At 48.6% G+C, this 20,135-nt stretch overlaps 1 protein-coding gene across 1 annotated transcript; it reads right to left on the bottom strand.

Moving 5' to 3' along the window:
- Positions 1-1,351: 1,351 nt before the first annotated feature.
- On the bottom strand, positions 1,352-18,762 carry arg (arginase). The gene is made up of 10 exons (XM_077666649.1): positions 17,891-18,762; positions 15,178-15,250; positions 12,670-12,773; positions 11,911-12,088; positions 10,741-10,831; positions 6,092-6,148; positions 4,440-4,544; positions 3,167-3,243; positions 2,565-2,624; positions 1,352-1,825 (listed from the first exon to the last, which is right to left on the bottom strand). Exons 1-10 carry the CDS (start codon positions 18,044-18,046, stop codon positions 1,617-1,619), a joined length of 1,110 nt encoding a protein of 369 aa, XP_077522775.1. The 5' UTR covers positions 18,047-18,762; the 3' UTR covers positions 1,352-1,616.
- Between the last annotated feature and the right edge of the window lie 1,373 nt (positions 18,763-20,135).

Genomic DNA, 20,135 nt, shown 5'->3' with positions numbered 1-20,135 from the left:
ACTGTGCAGACGGTCAGCATTTGTCTTGTTCTTTCACTTCCTGTGGCATAACATCGCCAGCAATTATTTGTTTGCCATTGTAGTTGTCCCACTGCAACAACAGTGCTGGAAGATTGTGTTGGTTTGCTGATTCACGTGCTTTTCATTGTACTCCAGCGATATTATAACTGGTTTCTCTATACAGTTGCGATAAAGAGGGTGGTCTATTTATTCTTGCGGTATAAATAAACTACACAAGGTCGTCACCGTTTTGTCTCTGGGCCTGTTTTACTCTCTTATTTGTTCGCATCTGGTTGCAAGCACATTCTGGCTCATCGAAGAACGTGGGGGCCGTATGGTGGTCGGCAAAGGGCGATGGAGTCCTGGAATAGCGAAACGGAACTGCATAATAAATAATGTGCGAGCACATGAGCATGGTTGAGGACAAATGATGGTAAAAATGAAGGTTACCAGCGTGAACCATTGTTCACAACTGAGTAGAATGAAGGTTACAGGGTAACCTGTAAAACTGTACGGTTTGATGTACCTCTCAGCAATGTGCACCTCTAGTAAGGGTTACCAGGATTAGAGGAGGCGCGCAGCGAGGTAGTACTTCTTGCAACGCGTTCTGGCAGCTAAGGCCGGTTGCGTATTGCAGGGCAGACGCACTAAAGTGCATCACCGTATACTATAGTACGTGTCGTTAGGCACGACTGACGCAGTAAAAAAGGGCTTTTCATCGTCTACAGAAGCTGGTGAAACATGTGTCTTGGGCACATTTGACAGTGTAACCAGACATGAACACAAACTTCGTGCTAGGACAAGCACAGGGCTATAGTTGCTAAGATGGGAAGAGTTCGCCCCGTCCCCACTGACGCTCGTAAATACTACCAACCTTTTTGCCTACCTATCCCCGGGGTCGAGAACTGACGGCGATAGCCGAATTGATAGTTTGTGCGATAGTTTAGATAGTTTATGCGACATACTGGGGGTTTACATCAGCCCGACAAAAGTCGGGTGTAGTAGGCTGTCGGGCTGAAAACCGGTTGTCGGGCTCATGTATACGCTATAGGGGGTCGAACTAAGCGACCGTCGAGTCGGGCTGGGCCAGCCCGACTGCATAGGGTGGGTTGACTCGCAGCCTCTTCCGCAAATACACTTAATCCTCTTTCACACTTGGGGAAAGCATGTTCTGCGGAGGAGAAAAGAAGCGGGCGCCGATTTACTACTCGTGTGGCCGCGCCTTGCAGGGCGCGCCGCGAGAGTCGACTCGCTATTATCGAGTTCATGTAAACAGTCATCGAGTTGGGTTGACCTTGCTCAACTCGACTCGACCCGCCGCTGCCGGGTTCATTTAAACAAGGCTATAGATAAGTCTGTACACGGTTTATTAACGTTTCCGTTCCATATATATCGTCTGCGGCGTAAAACTTTACAGCTCTTGAAGGTACACATTTAGTAGGGCAGCCAGAGCGTTCTCTTCAGAGGAAAGGCATATATGTGTCTTCCAGCGTATGCAGCCAAGAAAGGTGGAGACTGCTGGTCTCTTCTAACCTTAACCCCAAAGTGGAGAGAGATGCTTCGACCACATCAGCTCCACATGTCGGTGTACGCTCCGAATAAGGGTGGCAGGGCGTTCACACGGCCTTCGGTTTGTGCCGGCCCGCTGGGAACTCGTCCTGTACCCCGACTATCTTCTCGTCCACGCGCAGGGGCAGGTTTCCCTTGCGCTGGCTGCCGAAGAACGCGTCCACCAGCTTCAGGCTGCAGTCGAGAGTCCGCTCGGCGTCCTCCTTGGAGCCCAGGCGAAGGTTCACCTCGGCAAGGTCCAGCACCTTGAGCTGACCTGGAGCGGAGGCAAAGTCGTCGTTCGAAACGGAGTCACGCGTCGCTATAGCGTAACTAGCTGACGGATCACTTTGTCGAGGAAACACAATTGAATGCAAAACCAACGCACAGCTAAGAAGGCAAAAAAAAAAAAACAAAACAAACTGTTTCATTTTAGGTACCTAGGTCCCGATTTTCGCCAAAAGGAACTTCATGCCGCATAAGAGAAGAAATTACAGGATTGCGCTAAGTTTGCTTAAGAGCGGAAACGCGAAAGCCTTTCCCTTTTCCTCTTTCTCCCTCCATTTTCATTTTTATTTTTGTGTTACTTAATATTTTGTTTATTTTTGTTTTATTTATTTTTCTTTATTTTCAATTCTTTTATTATTGTTTCCTATTTTATTGTTATAGTAAGCCTTCTGACGCATTTACATCGTTTCTCATCGAATCAGTCACACAAAGCCTGCTACAGACACAACATTATTTTCATTAATTCAATTTAATTAATCAACTAATTATAATTCATCAACCAAACTTTTCCCATTTCAAGATGTACTCACAACTACCTAACACAATACCAAGCTTTTGCCCATGTATCTCCACAGAACGACATAATCTTGCGGGCAAAATTTGCGGACACTTTTTGCTGACGCGACACAACCAGATATCATGCTTTCGCGTTAAAAAGTTCGCGCCTTCTGTGCGAAATCTTGTAAAAGGGATTCCATGGAGAGGCAACCGCAGGCACGCATTCTCACCTGAATTGCTGACTTCTTCCGCGATGACCAATCCTTCTCGGAGAGTAAGACCTCCCATAACTAAAACGAAATAAACAAATGGAAAGGTGAGGTTCGATGTCTACTGTTGTACGTACCCAGTCAGCTCGTTATTCATATTAAGACCACTATGGGCCAAATAGTGAGTACGAGGTATTCACGTGACGTCAAGGGCATCAATTTGTTTTACATTGCATAGCTTCAGCGCTGCGGGCCGGAGCAGATGACGATAAGCGCATTAGGCACGCTAGCGGCCTTTCGCTGAACACAATGTACAATAAAATGGTGGCCATTGTGATATCGGTGAAGTGTTAATGCGAGCTTATTCAAGGTTGCCGGCGATTTCGCTCTGGTAAAGATTTGCGATTCAGAAAGCACATTAAAAGCAACAAAGTGACGCCCAGAACTTCCTGGATCGTTCCTTTACAGATTCAGTTATCCAGTGCCTCCAGTCCTTAAAACAGCCCCAGGCGCGCGACCAGTGCACATCGGCACATACCCGCGCGTTCCTTATTACAGTGTTTGCTCTTACATATACGTACAGTTCGGATTAGCGCACACTTTCGGAGGCGCAAATCGCTTACCGGGCGTTCCTGTACTCGGTGCTACCATCTTGTCAAGGGAGTCGATGTCGAAGCTAACGTGAAGAGATTTTGTGCCCCTGGAAAAGGAGAGAGAAGTCGCAAACACACCGAAAATAAAATGGAAAACAAAAAACTAGGCAATGGCGACGATACGCGGCAGTTCTATGTATTAACGCCCCGAAGCGACACATGAGGCCATGAGGGACACCGTATAGCGGAGGGCTCCGGGTCAGTTTAGATCACCTGGGGTTCATTAACGTGCGCTGCCGTCACTCAGCACACGGGCTTCTCTGCATTCCTCCTCCATCGAAATACGGTACACGCGGCCGGTACGGAACCCGCGAGCTTGAGATCAGCAGCCGATCGCCAAAGTTACTGAGCCACCGTGTCTGAACATTTTTTTTTTCATTATTTTAACAGGTAGCCATAGGTGATGAAGGCGGCCAACTTTATAAACGGTTACTCCTGCTTGAATTACGTGACTGAGTTCAGAAAAGAAACAGACACGTGCAACGAATAATACTGGAAAATTCCTGCACATTGCCCTTCATTACTGCCGACTGTGGGTGCTCAACTAAAGCGCCGCCCCCTCACGTACAGGTTCCCCGCGACTGAGCGTCCTCCCAATAGTTACACTAACTACTGACGAAGGGCGCCTAGGGAGCAAGCCTGGCTAGCACGAGCAACGTGTGCGACGGCGTTAGGAACCCATCGTTTTCGGCCTCAGGAAGTCATCGCGTGTGGACGTTTCGGCGCGGCTCCGCTCTCCGCAAGCGGGACGAAGCCTCGCGGGAGTCTATCGCGCGCGAGCTCGTCCCGTCCGGCCTCCGAGCGTACTTCCCTGCCAAAACCCGCACCTAACCCTACTGGTGAGTCGGATGTCCTCAATTCACTATAGCGCATTTTGTTTCTAGACGGTGTTGTTAGCAATAAATGCCCTTTGTGCACTTGCGGCTTGCGCTCAGCACTCGCGGTCTTGATGTGGGTCGGCGGTTGGAACTGTAAACTGCGAAAAAGCGGGGAAACGGATTTCTCCCCCTATTTTATAAAACCCCAGATGATAAACAGCAAGAATTAATGTTAAAATACAGTAAAATAACGCCGGCAAAAGTTCCCTCAAAGAGGGATTATTTGATTAAGGAAATTTTTGCTTACAGAACTAAATCTCACTGCCTTTCGCCGAAGTCAGACGCAGAGAACTGCTTTCTATTAAAAAGAGAGCTCGTCTGCGCAGTCCGTAAATCTTTGAAAACGCAGAGGCACGTCCACTCACGTCGGGTTGATTTTGTTGAGTATCCTCTGGACGACATTTCGTATGCCGAGGCGATCGATCTCGGCCATATCGTAGACCGTTATGCCCAGCTGGTCGATGAAGTACCTGCGTCATGTGGCGGCATCAACGTATTAACTCACAGGCGCCTCGCGCGGTGTCGGCACCTGTTATTAAAAGCCAACAAACCGCGCAGCGCTTCGTAGGAAACAGAGCCGCAGTCAGCGTAGACCATAAATCGACAGACTGTCTGTTATGGGCGGCATCAGGAGTCTGTACTGAAAACTGCATTTCTACAGACTGTATGCAGACAGTCCACAAGTCTTGTTGGCAAATAATCTGTATACAAACGTTTGCTAATGTAAGGACATATACGTAGACTGCATGTCCACAAATATTATCTACAGACACTCTGTAAACTTAGTGAACAGAAGTCCATACACTGTCCATACAGTCCATACAGAAGTCCATACGCATTCGCAGTTCATGTTAGCGACAGACACGAACGGCAGATGGCGGCAGTTGTCAAGCAAACACTTGCCACTTCGCAAGGCGCAGTACGTGCCTCGTGAAACCGAATCGCGCTTGTCTTTCCCACGTGTGTCTGTTTCAGTTTTCGCGCGCTCTCCAGAAGGCGCCACATCTCGTGAAAAAGACGCATTCCCGACAGTGCTCGTGCGCACAAAGTTGTGGCTGGCCAACGCAAGCGCTATATCGTCAACGATGATATCCAGGGCGGCGACCAGTTACCACTGCATCTTCGCTGGTTTTTGTAATTGCATAACGCGCAGGAAGGGGCCATCACGAACTTTAGCTGCGGATATATAGCTATGTGAATCTGGCCCTATACAACCTGTCGACGCCCTATTTAGCTAGGATGATATCCGCGAACGAGTCGAGTGTCACTGGAGCTTAGCTCAACCGACAGAATAAGCGAACACGATACTACTTTCACAGAATGAATATGTGACTTCTGAAAGCTAACCTTACAAGCGCAGCAGCATCTGTACGCTTACGCGAAGTTACATTGCTAGAAACACAAAGCTACCACGCGTCTCAAGAATGCGATGCAATCTCGCTTAATTCGAATTTCCGGTTTATACGAACTGACGCTCTAATCCGGGCAGCGTCACGTCTACCAGTCATGCTCCGCTTAATTCGAATGAATTCCCGGTTTCCTTCGAGTTATTGAGATTCAGTATTGGCGCGTCGACTTCATATTGACTACCTATAGCTTGCAAACACAGTCAGTTAGTGCCAGAATTTATCTCATCAGTTACCGTAATCCGAGCACGTACCGCGGCGGTCATTTTCGAAAGGATATACCAAACGGAAGCGCTGTCACTGCCATCTGGTGTCGGATGCCGGAGGGCTCAGTGTGCGCGGAAGTGTGCTCGGAAGTGGGTTGGCTCACTTCCGCGCACACTGAGCCGTCTGTTTCACTATCCCAGGTGAAACGATCGACGACGATCGGCACATTTTCAAAATGCAGACCAGTTAATGTGCCAGACTTCACAACACAAACAGGCTGGCCACTCATATGTCCTTAAGTACCATCACCATCATATCATGTTCAAAAGCTTCAGGGTAGGCCTGTGAGCCATGAACTTACGAACACACGCAACACACTAGTGAATTCGCCGCGCCGCACTCACCGCTCGTAGCTGTCGACGTCCCTTAGGGCTATATAGGCGAAGTTCTCCTTGTGGACACTGCAAACAGCAAGGATGGACGCGTACACGTGGGCTCAACAAGAACACAATTGCGTTCTACCTCCTAGTCAACACTTTTCTGTTTCAGGACTGGCAACAAAATTACGGCCATTCACGTCTTCTCACCCCATCTAGTTACGCTGTGCATGTATTCGCAGAGTTCCGCTGGCCTCAAAACAGAAAAGTAAACGCTAAGGCGCCCGTGTGCTGTGCGCTGTCAGTGCACGTTAAAGATCCCCAGGTGGTCAAAATTATTCCGGAGCCCTCCACTACGGCACCTCTTCCTTTCTTCTCTCAGTCCCTCCTCTATCCATTCCCTTACGGCGCGCTTCAGGCGTCCGCCGATATGTGAGAAAGATGCGCTGTTTCCTATCCACAAAAACCAATTTATTTAAAAACAGAATGGCCAACAGGACTTGTGCCAGCAGATGTGAGCATTACGTCTGCGCTGAGGAATGACGCCATTTTTGCGAATTTATATTTTTACAGCGACAACTGCGTGAGTGACGTTTCACGAAATCATGGTGTCACCGTCGTCAGAAATGAAATGAATGAAATCCTTATTGTCCACCGAGAAGGAGCCCCCAAATCCCCGATCCCGGCACGCAGGCCTGAGACGCGTCTTGAGAACACAGCGCTTGCAGACAAAGGACCAGAACAAGAAGGACACACACCTGCGCAGGTGTGTGTCCTTCTTGTTCTGGTCCTTTGTCTGCAAGCGCTGTGTTCTCAAGATGTACCCCAACCAACTCGCCCAGCAACAAACCTTGCTGAGACGCGTGTGTGGAGGGGATGCTCCGCAGACTAAGTGAATTGTTTCTTCACGGCCTCAGCCGCCAGGCGGGCGGCCTGCTGCTGGACGGCGGGGTCCTCGCTCCGCAGCGAAACTTCCCAGGCTTCTCTACTGTTGATGTTTAAGCCGGCGCTCGGGGAATCGGCGCATTCCCAAATTATGTGATGAAGAGTGCCCCTTTCACCGCAATTTCTACATTTTGAATCTTTTTCATGCCCGATCTGTGTCAGGTAGACCCAGACTGGGCAGATGTTATATCCAGCTTGTAACCGCCTCCAAATGCGCGCCTCATTATTGCAGAGAGACCGATCTGGGGGTGGAAATATCCTTCTATGTAATTTATAGTGTTCGGTAAGTTCGTGGTGTGTCATACCCTTGCATCCGAGCTCTTCTATACGGCCGCTAGGAAGTAGATATCTCGAGCGAGCGAGCAGTTTCCGCGCTTTCACCCTTTCCCCCTCTCAACCCACTCCTCTCCCTTACTGCGCCTGTCTCGCCACACGATCCGCCGCAGTGGCTCAGTGGTTGGAGCGCTCGGATGCTGAACTAGAGGACGCGGGTTCGATCCCTGCAGCGGCGACCACGTTTCTATGGAGGCGGAACGCAAAAGGCGCCCGTGTGCTGTGCGATGTCAGCGCACGTTAAAGATCCCCAGGTGGTCGAAATTATTCTGGAGGCATCCACTACGGCACCTCTTTCTTGCTCCCTTCTCTTAGCCCTTCTCATCTCTTCCCTCACGGCACGGTTAAGGTGTCCGCCGAGAAGTGAGGCAGTTACTGCGCCCTTTCATCAAAATAATTGTTTACATGCGCGGATGAGCGACGGCCGTACGCATAACGCATGGTCATGCGTGCAGCACTCCTACCCAAGTACCCCGTCAGAAACACACGCTGCTCAGAAACACGCTCAGAACACGCAAACTCTAAACTGAGGTGCAGCAAGTGCGTGCGTGTCTCAGCTGAAACACGGACAGCAGTAGTGCGGACGAAAGATGTTTCGGAGATTAAAAGAAAAAAGTTGATATGGCACAAAATTAATTGCAACACGATAACGAGGAAAATGAAAAAATGCATAGATACAGCAGCTTTCAATGAAGCAACCTTTGCAACTAGCAAAAGGAAAACTCACAGGTTACCACAACAACCATGACAAAGATACAGAAGAAAAGAAAGAATTATTTGCGAGTCACATTCGCATTCACACATGCGCATTGTTTCAAACATACGATGACAGTTCACAGGTCGCTATGATGCAGCTGTTTTGCTTCGTCAGACACGATCTCCTGCCTTTGTTCTGGTTCGAAAGCAGTGCCAGCGTGAAAGGTAAAGCTAGATGTCGTAGTAAACGTTGTGCCCGTAGAAGCACCCGAAGGACCAGAGGAAGAGTTCCAAGATGTCGTCCAGCTGGACGCGGCAGAATTTCCATCATGAGGTGAGTTGAACGTGGCACTCCAAGAAGCGGTCCAGGGCATCCCCGTACTTCCAGCACAGGTCGGATTCGAAGCCGTTGCTAAAGCCTTGTCCTGATTTGTCGCTGAAACAGTGCTTGAAACGGAGTTTGAAGTGGTATTCGAACTAGCTCTCTGGTCCCCATTCGAAGCCCCGTTTGGAGACGTATTTGACGTTGCGGTAACCGTCGTCGTAACGCTAGAAGTAACTGTCGAAGTAAAGGTACATGAAGTACTAGAGCTTGCCATGGCTATCGAAGAAGTCCACAAGGTTCACGTCAAGGCTTAGCGTCCACGTCAATGATCACGTCACAGTTCACGAGCTGGCCGACTCTGCTGCAATGTCGGATATAACCGTCGAAGCAGCGCAACAAGTGGTATAGACCGAAGACCTTGTCATGGACGGTCATGGGGACAAAGTGACGGTCCGCGTCCCTGCATAAGCCTAAGACTAACGCTGCAATTGAATTTTACCGCTCGCGTGGCACTTGGGGCGCCGTCAGGCAACGGCCGCTCCTGAAGATCGCCCGATGTCTTCCAACACAAGCGTACAGGACTGCGTTTTAGGAACACTGAATGCCCCTGACACTCGTGATGGGGGATACACCGAAGCATTGGACGGTATTGGATCTGTGGCAAAATATCTCGCCATGGCGATGGGACTGCCTGCCAATGAGGGAAAGCGTCTTTGTCTTCACTGTATCTTGTTCAGCCCCTTATTTTATACGCAGAGCAAAAACGCTTGGAAACGAAAGTATAATAAGGTGAAATAGAGCTGAACCGTTTAAAAAAGGAATTTATTTTATTAAATAGAAGGCTTAAAAGCTCGAGGTCAGTAGTGATTGTCTTGCTAGCTGAAGTGGGTATGACATTACCTCGCGCTTACATCCTCATCCATCAGCACAGGCACTCGAAAAAAAAAGCGATATCGGCTTGCTAAAACAATCGCTTATCGCAATTGGAGACAACTCCCTATCGGCACGCCACATCAGCTGGGCGCGCCAAAAATGTGCAGCCGTCTGCCGACTCGTTCGTATCTGTAGATGATAACGGAGGCATGCAGACTCAATGGGGCGGCGTTTCGAAACGCCTCCACATAACGAAGATAAGCCATCCAGATAGCAATTCTCCGTTGCTTTGTAGTGCGTACAGATTGCCAGATTTAAAAAGAGAAGAAAGAAGACGGCTATTCACTGCTCTAGAACAGTCATGCGTCGATGCCACCGGAGGTAGCCGGCATGTCATGCGCAAGAATACACCTAACTCTGCCAGAAAAAAAAAGTGTGCGGATCAGCGCCACAAGGCGGCACCAAAGCGTTTTTTGTGGCTTGTACTTCAGCAGATCGAGTCGTCGTTGTTGTTTACCTCATATCGATTCACAAGCTTTGACGTGTATCAACACTGTATCTTTTACAGCAAGGGCTATTAACAGCCCATCGTTGGGTTTCGCGTCGCCGTAGCAGTAGTAACCGGTGAGTGCTTTGCCGTGGTAACCACCTAACGTAAAAGGGCGACGGTGTGACGTGAGCGGAGGAATGCGTAACCAGCGGGCGGTTACGAGCGAAACCTCCCGGGGGGGTGTTTAACGTGGAAGGAGGAGGGGACGGAGAGAGAGTGAGAAAGCGCAACCGGAGGATGTATACCACGGGAACTCTCCAGGCGGTTCTCTACCTCAAAATATCGTGAAATAGAACAACACCTTATTTGCTGTCGCTGAATCCCGCGTCAAAGAGTGGCTAGCGTCACTTTTTTCCTCTTGTTCGTTATTCAGCAGCTTAAGTCTTTTTTTTACTTCCGTTTATTCTTCTACAGTGCTTTTCGATCAGAAATTCGTTGTACTGAAATACTAAGAGCACATCATAATTCAATTCGTTTATTCAACGTCTTGATGATGTCGGGTGCGCCGACAAAAAGCCAGAAGAAAACCTTCCAGGCCTCTCCGAAATAAAGACACAAATCTCCTCACTCGCGGAGACTATATACCTTTCAACTTTGACGCGTACCTTCTACGGCTTGCCCACAGGCGCATCCATTTATTAAACCAGCACTTTCCCGATAATTTGAAGAGCAAGCTTCCAATATTACAACAGCAAACTCTCATACCGGGCTCCGTGAGGAGAGGTGGTCCTTATACAGGGAGAGACATGTAACGTGAACAGTATACAATGTCTGCTTCTGTTACCAGGCTAGTGCTCAGTCATGAAAATGTGTTCGCAGTAAGCCACATAAACCTGTGCTTTGGCGCACCACGCGTTCAGCAGCGTTGTCCGCTTTTACAGCTCTGCGAAGTGAACCCCTAGCGCGGCCTGGTATAGCACGCATAGGCGCGCACGTGACCTGTTTGCCACTCACCAAGGCTGCACCCACTCGAAGGCCTTGGGCTTCACCACGTACGGTGCCATCTCGTAGAGGAGGAAGGAGACGGGCATGCCGTGGATGTTGCCTGTCACGAGAGAAAAAAAAAACCCGCGAGGCTTAACGCAATCGCTTCCACCTGGTATGGCTGCAAACCGTCCCCTTTGAATTCTTTACATAGCCTGAACGGAGTCCCGGTCTTTTACCATTCGGGGACAAAGTCCAGGAGCAATGACACCGACACTGCATCCATTCCGATACCGAATATCTCAGTGTTTTAAACTTAGAAAACAAAATAAAAAAACCTGTTTTGCCTCCTTGGGTCGTCCTTTGTAGATTAATCACACAATTATCATACTCTATCAATTCTATTTTCATTTTTCTGCCCGCATTCTGGCGGCGAGCAAATGAAAAATAAGCGCTGTTAGTGCAATACGAGCACATTTCAACTATTATGAGCCCAGTGTCGAAGCCTTCCTCACGTCCAATGCTCGGGGTTTATTACGCCGAAAAAACCTCAGATAAGGCACCGCCCACGAACATTTCCGATCTTTCTTGGCAATATGTATGCCAGCAATGAGAAAAACTGCCGTCCCTTTCATGAAGGCGTACGTTAATCTTGGGACATCTTAGTGTAAGCTGAGACAATGAGGACGGAAAAATGGGAGAGGAAGCCGTTCGTTACTATACAGTTGAGGGTTGTACCAACTGACACAGACATATATGGCCTGCACCGCAGTGAACTGAGGCTGTTTTCCGGAGCAACTGTCACGTGACGTACCAGACGTGTGCCAGGAACAAAGCTATTTGATCTGCCAGTTGAGAAACACCCCATAGGGCTCCTGCATCAGAATCATCTACCCTATTTGGTACAAAGCGTTGGCTGCCATGTCCCTTGCAAAATGGTATAGTAAGGTATGGTTTTGAGTCTATATAAAGGAACAGAAATAGATTGTCTCTGCCCGCGCCATCAAAGTGACTAGGAGTAGTCAAACTGCCCAGGATGCTCATGGCCCAAGAACAAGACATTGCAGGACGCACAGATAAAACTAACTGCATTGTTGATTGATGTCGCCATCGTCGGCTATAACCTCTAGGAACAGGCGGCGGCATATGCCCGGCTTTCGACTGGAAGTTTTTTCTAGAACTTGTGTGACTGGGGAATACCTGATTCGGAGGAGCTGGGCGTGTTGATGTCGGCGTGCGCGTCCACCCAGATGACGGCCACGTCGGAGTGCGTGGCCAGGGCGTGGCCGGTCACCGTGCCGATGGAGAAGCTGTGGTCTCCGCCCAGGTTCAGCGACACGCGGCCCGACCGAAGCACTTCGGCTACGGCGTCGCGGATCTGGGCAGGCGCACAAGGTAACGACACCGAAGTAACTGTGCTGAACTACTGGTGATCTTATTGATATTCGCTGCGGACAAAACGGGTATATGCCACGTGTATCCACATACGTCTGCCTTTCTCTGTACGGGACGCACCACCTGGTCCCGTACAGAGAAAGACAGACGTGCTTTCGTACCGGCGCACGCTCCGCAGCGATAGCCGCCTACTGGACTTTCTCCAAAATAAACATTCCCCAAATAAGCAGTGGGCGTCCTCGATAATAGAGAGTTTTAGCATACCGGAGACGAACTAGCGTATAGACGTATACCAGATTAGCGGACGCCGGCAACGCATACGGAGTTGCTCCATCTGGCTCCATCCTTGCCAGTGTGCGTTCACAGGAGGCGTCCGGTAATCCAGTACACGCGTCTGTGTTAGTACGCCTACGTTATGCTAAAACTCTCTAATGATGCACAATCTCTGCGGTCACGCGATTCAACCTTGCCCGGGATTGCTTGTAGTCACTGAGGTGAGAGGTGGGGTAACAACTATCATACCCCGGGGAACGACGAAGCTTAGTATGGGGATTTCGCACTCACGTTCTTGTTGGTCTTTCCCACAATGTCCGACTCGAGCATGTTGTTTTCGTTGACATCCTTTTCACCTTCGACGCGCACGTCACCGAAGTCCTTCACCGTGTAACCTGCAAAAGGATGATAACATTAGCGCTTTTCGTGGAATTATTATGCCACGGATTACACCAGACACGAGCGCGGACTCAGCCGAAAACAGCTAAGCGTACCGCCATTACTGCAGCCACGTACGCCAGTTTCGCCGCACGTTGTGACGGTGGTGGCACTGCGCGGCGTCACGCGGTAGCGTCTCGGCGTTCATCGCGCTTTCGCGTGTATCCAGTTTTGAATTTTACTTCAGCCGCCGCCACACGCACTCTGACAGACAGCAACACAAATCATTGCCAACAGCTCGAAGCAGGGGAGGAGGAAAACGCGGAAGAGAAAGTAGCGGAGGCAGAGAGCACGGCGTGCTCCAGCATACAAACGTGTTGCCGAGTGACGGCATCTGTGCCCCTTTCTACCTTACTTCTTGGCCTGATTATTCAAATGAAGGCGCATGCATCCCCACAGATACAACGCAACCGTAAGCAGAGGAAGAGGTTGCAATTTGGAAGGAATGAAGGAGGCAAAAAAACCATAGGGTTGTTACCATTGCGTAATGCAAGATTCAGCGACAGCTGTTTGTGGCGGTGCATATATAATATCATTTATTGATTACTGTGTTCCTCGCTGGTACAGAACGCGTACATCACTCTGTCCTCACCACTCAATGTTGCGCGTTGCAGTGCCGCCATGTGTGACGTCACTGCATGCTGACCAATGAGCGTAGCGCCGAGAAATTGCTTCGCTCTCCCTCCCTTTCTCCCTCACACTCCTTCCTGTTATGCAAACGGCGCAAAACCGGGAAAGTGCCCCTAACAGCTACCGCTATAAAAAAAAAAGAGGATGTCTGCAGTAAGTAATACCGATGGGCCTAGTTGTTTGTTGCGGTCCGGTAATTTGATTCAGAACTCTGGAGGGGGTAAAGCGCGAAGTACATTCTAGTGGAGAAGAGGCTCCCAAAGCGTTTGTCCTGCCTCTCCCTTTTTTTCTTGCTTGAGCTGCATGCCGCTTGGCGAAACCACAGTATGCGCGAGAACGACGCCACACACATTACTTCATGCGCACCCATCGTGGCAGACTGCACTCAGCGTGGCTGTAAACAAATTAATGATCTGGTCGAGTGCTGCAACCAGCCCCAAACATGCCGAATTAAATTAAAGGCTGGAGTGTAAGAAAATGCTTATTTGGAAAACGGCGGGTGGTCGTTCTGTATACGGAGACCTGAAAAGGAGCTAGACTCCATCAGGATCAATTTCGAAATCCCACGCTGTCCCCGCTCTCATTCAAATGCCCATAGCCCGCTCCTGAGAGTAAATTTCCTTTCCTGCATCGGACCCGATCCATCTGGTCCCAGGGCAGATTCAGGGAGCCTGCCCGGGCTCGCTCCCCAGCAGTGTGGTTTCGCTGCTCACGTAGCATCTCTTCCCTCTTGACATATTTTCACCTTGGGGTCTACAAAAATACGACTCTCTTCCCTTGGATATGTTGATTTTCATTCGACGTTGGTTTAAGCCTACTGTGCTTTTAGCGGTGTAGGCAGGGCTTAATTATTTTTCAATCCTTTAGGGCAACCCCTGACTATCGGATGCTGTCCTTACCTGCGCTGCTTTCGCAATGGCGTCAAAACACACCATGCGTGTTCTACGCTAGTGCCTACACTCTTAACACGAAAAGAGCAAAAAGAAAGTACCCTGTCCTCTAGAGCACTCCCTTTTAGGGAACGGTATGCTGCCGAAGCCCTGGGCTAGATTCCACCAATAAAAAAACGGAATACTTACGTTTGGCAACGGAAACACATTCCCTCTTAAAAACATACTAGCAGTTAGGATGATTTTGACCGATGTTTCAGTCTCCTCCATTTCCTAACCTCTAGACCTTCGGTATCACGTCTAAAAGCCTCTTCCCATTGTTGGCTGCATCAGCTTACTACGATTTGCAGTGGAAATATACCCCCGTTGCCGAGAGTAAGCATTCCGTGTATTTAGTGATATAAATTTACTCCGGAGCTCGGGAAGCAGACCCTATTCTTAAAGGAGAGTGCGCGAGAGGAAACCTTACTCCCTTTTTAATCCTATATAGGCGTATACAGCAGAGTGATGATGATGGATTTTTATGGCGCAAGGGCATCTGTGGCCAAAGAGCGCCATGGAACAAGGTGCTTTCGACTACTCAAGGTGGGGTTTTTCTCAAGCATTTCACCCTAAAGAAGCCGAGCACCAGACCAGGGGAAAGCTTGTACCCATTGTATCACCGGTGGGTACCCGGCGGTACTGGGGATCGAACCCTGCACCTCCCGCATGCGAGGCGGATGCTCTACCACTTGGTCACCGCTGCGGTCAAACAGTAGAGTGTACCATACTGCTTCATGCAAGTGAAAATTCCATCATGTGTGCGTGTGCGCATGTGCGTCATTCGCGTCGCACTACTTACCGAGGCCCCTGATTTGATCCAGCAGTTTTGCCTCGCGCAGGAGCTTTGGCGCATCCTCAACACCCAGCTTTCGCTGTCGACGACATCACGTATGGAAAGAGAAAAAAAAAAATAGTTTCACAGAAAATGGCTCTGACATGCAATTACGTGCAAGCGACCATCTTCAATTACGTGTTCGACACTGGCAGCAGATAATAGAACAAAAGCTCACGTTTAATTTTGTCGTCGAATAATTGCGGCATATAGATTCATTCGCTGCGTGACATTGCAGGCTTTAAGCTATAGAGGGCGCGGTACTTAAATCTAAGCGAAAACTAACCTAAAATTTAGCTCTTCTGGTCATTAAGGTGACACGCACTCGCAGGTGAACGAAGGACATAAACTGCTCACGCGTTCGTATTCTGAAGTGCTATATAACGCGGCGTTAGACATTGCTTTATGCCAAGTGCTCAATTTTCTAACATTTGAAGAATGTCACACGAAAAATAAATGCCTCCTTGTCACATATATAATTGATGCTATTAATTATTTTGCACTTCCTTCCGATAACCGTGTGCACACGTTGATTTTCTTTTCGCAGAGCTGCAGCACACGTTATTAGAGAAACGAAAGCAAATTAGGCGACGTACTGCTTAAAAAGGTAAGTCGGCAATTACCTAAAAATATCGCTGCACTCAATACAGCTGGCTTTGCCGCGACTCTGTAACGTTGATGTTGTGTTTTAAGCGAAGGCTATTAACCGCAAGTGATGACTATATTCTAATGAGTAGAAATAAAGGGCGTTTCTATCTGTTCTAGGCTTGGTTGCATTGCCAGAAAAACTTGTGGAGTATACGAGAGCGCACAGTTAAACTTAAATTCCTTGGAGTGCACTTTAAAGGTTAAAAACTAGCAATGATCCCACACAGCAGTCTTAAGTATTCTCGTCACGGGGAGGACGCGGAGCGAAGTATCAGGGCCGCGCTTGAAGGTAACTTTTACTCCCTTTTGTTCTCTGGAGTTTGAACATAATCACAAAGGAATTATTTTCCTCTGTATATACACCTTTTCGAGGTAATGTTCTTTGGCGTAAACTCTAAACAGAAAGGAGTAAAAAAGGAGTAAGACAGCGAAGTCCGTTTTTACTCCCGTATAGACGCATTTGTGTTTAGAGTGTAGAAATAATTACACAGTCACCTCGTCGATTTGACTTTTTCTTCCCCCAGCCAAAAAACTAATTACGTGAATAAGGGACTCTGAAAGAAGGCATCAGGCCATTTCGAAGCGCAGTGAGCTCACTTGCTCTTTTCGCAGAACCCGACAGGGGCGGCGAGCACGTGACAGGCGCGCCGATTTGTGATGCGCGCTCGTAGGCCGTGGCTACCGCTCTCTCTGGTCATGTGGTTTCAGTTTAGGCAATACGTGTGGCCCAAAATTGCTTGCGGTGCAGCGGCGACAAGAATCGCATTCATGAAATTCTGAAAACTGATATGAATATTACTTACGGTGAGCTGCAAGGCCTCTCAACAAATACCGAGTCTAACGGCATTAAAAAGTTTATTCAAAATTTGTTAAACAGCCTAGAACATTTTTAGCTGTATTCTAATTTACTATATACACCGCTGACAATGCTACGCCGAAAAAAGCTCCGACTTTAAAAGCCTATTTAAAAAAAAAATTGCTCACAGCCTTCATGTGAAACACACTGCAGAGAGTTTCCTACCACTCTACGCTTGCCGTGTTAAAAATACACAGGCTTCATACAGCCATTTTCAAAGAGTCTATGGTACACACTCCAGGGACAGGCGAAAATGTTAAACTGAACGGGACAGCCTTTATCGGGGTCTTTTAATTTCAAGAAACGTACCTTTCTAAACGCCTGTGCTGGAAGAAAATGTTACTGTGAAATTGTTCTATTATTTTTATATACGTTTGAGAGCGTGCCTACAACAGCAAACAAACCCGTTAAGTTCTTTTTAACGGCTTTCACCATCTCAAGTTCTAGTCTCGGAAGAATCGTTTAAATCAATCTAATGTGGCGGGCTCGTCCCGTACAAAGTTGCAGCGACTTTTTTTTAATATTTTCCTTTATTCCCCGTTTCAAACCAACGTATAAGAGCATTTGTTGCACGAAAAACAAAGGCGCAAATCCGCCTGGAGAATAGCTACGACATTTCACATTACGTAAAGAAACTACCACATAGTAGTGGGAGGCCCGGCTAACCAGTCGCAACCCCGAGATCCAGCTCATGCTGTTGGGCAGGGCGCTGCGAACGGCCAGGGCCCATGGCCTCCTGGTTACTAAGGACGCCGCCCGCAAAAGGCGAATATCCTCGCGGGACTATAAGCTAGTTTGCATCAAGAAAAATAAACGCGATATAGGAAGTCAATCACACTGAAAGTAAGAAAAGGTTTCTAAAATGATTGCAAGGGCAATTAATGCCATCACATTAGAATCGAGCCGCTATTAAACTGCACAAGCGTATTAATTTGGACCAGTTGGTGTAGTAATACCGTTAGGAAGAAGGCAAAACAGAAGATCAGCGCCTGTGTTGTCCTCTTCTTCTGTTTTGCCTCCCGTTTAGCGGCAATTACCCATTTTTTACCAAACCTTTTGTTTCAGTGATCGCCATACGTCTACTGGCAGACGACGACCTCGTCGATCGAATCAACGAGCCGAATTGGCGTAAGATAGGTCTTAGCTGGAATCGTACGTACTCTTCCAAGGCCTTACCTGACCGTGGTGAAGTGGAACTCCAAGGACGCCAATCTCCTGCTGAGCGCTCGTGGAATAGGCTGCCGCAGACGGTGACCGGCAGTGGCTCATCCTGGCAGCCTGGACGCTACGCGCCACCTCCTTGATTACTCTCCGCGAACCGACCTGCCCCATTGTCACTATTCCCGTTATCTCCAAAATCAATTAATCCGTGATACCCAAGTCCCGTCTCCCTCCAGCTTAGCGAATCAATTCTGGTAAGACGGGCCGTGGCACGTCTCTTCAAAGGCAAGCACCAGACTTCACGCAAACGTCCTGTTCACAAGTCCGACCGAGGATGAATTCCTAGTAGAAGAGCTCAAGGATCCTACTACACCAAACGCCAACTCGATTTCTCCAGCTCGTCACCCCCGGATGTAGCACATCCGGAACTGCACAACGCTTGTATGCCTTTCAACACAGTCCATTGACGTCACTATTCATCCGCTGTGGTAGGGTATGCTTGAACGTCGGTTACCAGCAGAACATCTGCAGCGTCTTGTTTCCCGAGGAAATTGGAGCACAGTTCCCGATTACGTGCGCCCTTCCCACAGCTGCAGAGACGTCAAGAGGCTCGACGGTCAACTGTATCGGTCCGTTGGCGACTCACGCCCGACACTGTACCACCGCGATCTGACGAGTCTGCGATAACAGTTTTGACAAAACGAGTTCTCCCTTTTCTTTGGAACCACAGTAGACCACCCGTGGAGATCCGGAAGTCTGCTGGAGTGACTGTGGGCCGCTTTCGGCTCTTCATCCAATGGAACAATCTTGACGATACTGACTCGTCGATCTGGTGGCCCGACTCTGTTGAAGCAAGATTCGCCGGTTTTTCCGTGGGTCTCCTTCCCAGTCCTGTTGTGAACGGACGCTTGCGCTCTTGTTATTTACACGTCCGGTATAGCAACCGCCTGTTTTTCTCCACCGTCCGCACAACGTTCTCAACGCGCCCGTTTTACTGCGAGCAGTGGTCGCGGTGCGCCATAAAAAGTCGAGATATTCCGCCCGCGTTCTCCTCCATAAAGACCTCCCTCTCTCCCGTTTGCAGAACGAACCGCGTCTTCTACATTAGGCTCTATCTAGGCTTGAGGAGAGGTAAGATGGAGTAGATAGCGGTAATGCCCGACAAGAAAGGGAAAGAGCCAAGAGATAAGAAAAGACAAAAGCAGATTACGTTCCATGTCGTTATCGCCTTATCGCGAGAAGATGCGACCAGCGCGATGGCAAGCCTTTTTTTTTTTTCAAATTGCGTCGATGCTGAAACAGCGGGGACCGATAACAGCAGGAGGCAGGCAGGCTGCATGCTTTCAAACTTTCTCGGATCGCCTCTATCTTTTCAATGCCTTGGGCGAGTGGGTATCACGTGCGAGTCCTCATAATGGCACAAGATCTCCCTGCAGCTAGTCTTAGTATCCACGGGCGAAGTTCGAATAAAGGTCAACCAGGCAACATGGAGATGCCACAGTAGGCACAATAATGAGGAGCCTCAGAGGGTTTCAAGTCGCATGCAGGTAAAGAACAATGTAATGGAGAGCTCAGGCTCTTCATATTACAGGCTTAACAAATAATACAACCAAAAGGTTGTCTATGATTACAGAGCAGCTTACCTAACAAGGCTTTAGACATCAACATAAGAGCTATACGTTTTTCCTCAGCTACAGAGGACGTCATAACCGCCATGTCCTATATAATCCGAAAGTAGACCTCTACTGTGTATGGCTTATGCACTACATACCTCTTTAACCAGGTAGTCAGAAATGGCCATGAGGAGCAGGCATTCATTCTTTCAAAAGCCGAGCCAAGCTGCCACCATATGACAGATTACGCCACAGCATACCTCAATTATCAAAGCCTGCTCATAAAAAATTTATACCATCGGATGCTTGTCTTTATTTTTTGGGGCATTTTCTGCCTGCTCACAGCTGTGCACAGTTGAAAACAATCAGACTGCCAATCAATACAAATCCTCCCAACAGGTGCTCCATACCCTCTTTCCAATCACAGATGAAAGCAGCGCACAGTACAGTTGCACCGCACATGAGACCTATGAATTGCTTCGCTCACAAAGCCGTCCTTCGGAATTCAATAGACTCTAAACGGGCTCAAGCTGACTTTCAGCTGAAAGCTGTCACACGCTTTTGTGAGCATCATGCGACAGAAAACTGTAGGAGTAGAAACTACGACTCTTGCTCTCAAAAAATAGGTCGCTATGTACAGGACTAGT

The sequence above is a fragment of the Amblyomma americanum genome, chromosome 5, assembly GCF_052857255.1.
Source record: "Amblyomma americanum isolate KBUSLIRL-KWMA chromosome 5, ASM5285725v1, whole genome shotgun sequence".
NCBI classification, from domain to species: domain Eukaryota; kingdom Metazoa; phylum Arthropoda; class Arachnida; order Ixodida; family Ixodidae; genus Amblyomma; species Amblyomma americanum.
This window is presented reverse-complemented; position numbering and strand designations above follow the sequence as displayed.

What these genes read in the sequence shown, in the direction of transcription:
- arg (XM_077666649.1), bottom strand. Translation starts at nt 18,046, where the DNA reads ATGGGGCAGGTCGGTTCGCGGAGAGTAATCAAGGAGGTGGCGCGTAGC. An exon ending in TGGGAAAGACCAACAAGAAC is followed by an intron (nt 12,089 to 12,669) that starts GTGAGTGCGAAA and finishes GCGCCTGCCCAG; the next exon opens with ATCCGCGACGCCGTAGCCGA. An exon ending in TTCGAGTGGGTGCAGCCTTG is followed by an intron (nt 6,149 to 10,740) that starts GTGAGTGGCAAA and finishes TGCTGTTTGCAG; the next exon opens with TGTCCACAAGGAGAACTTCG.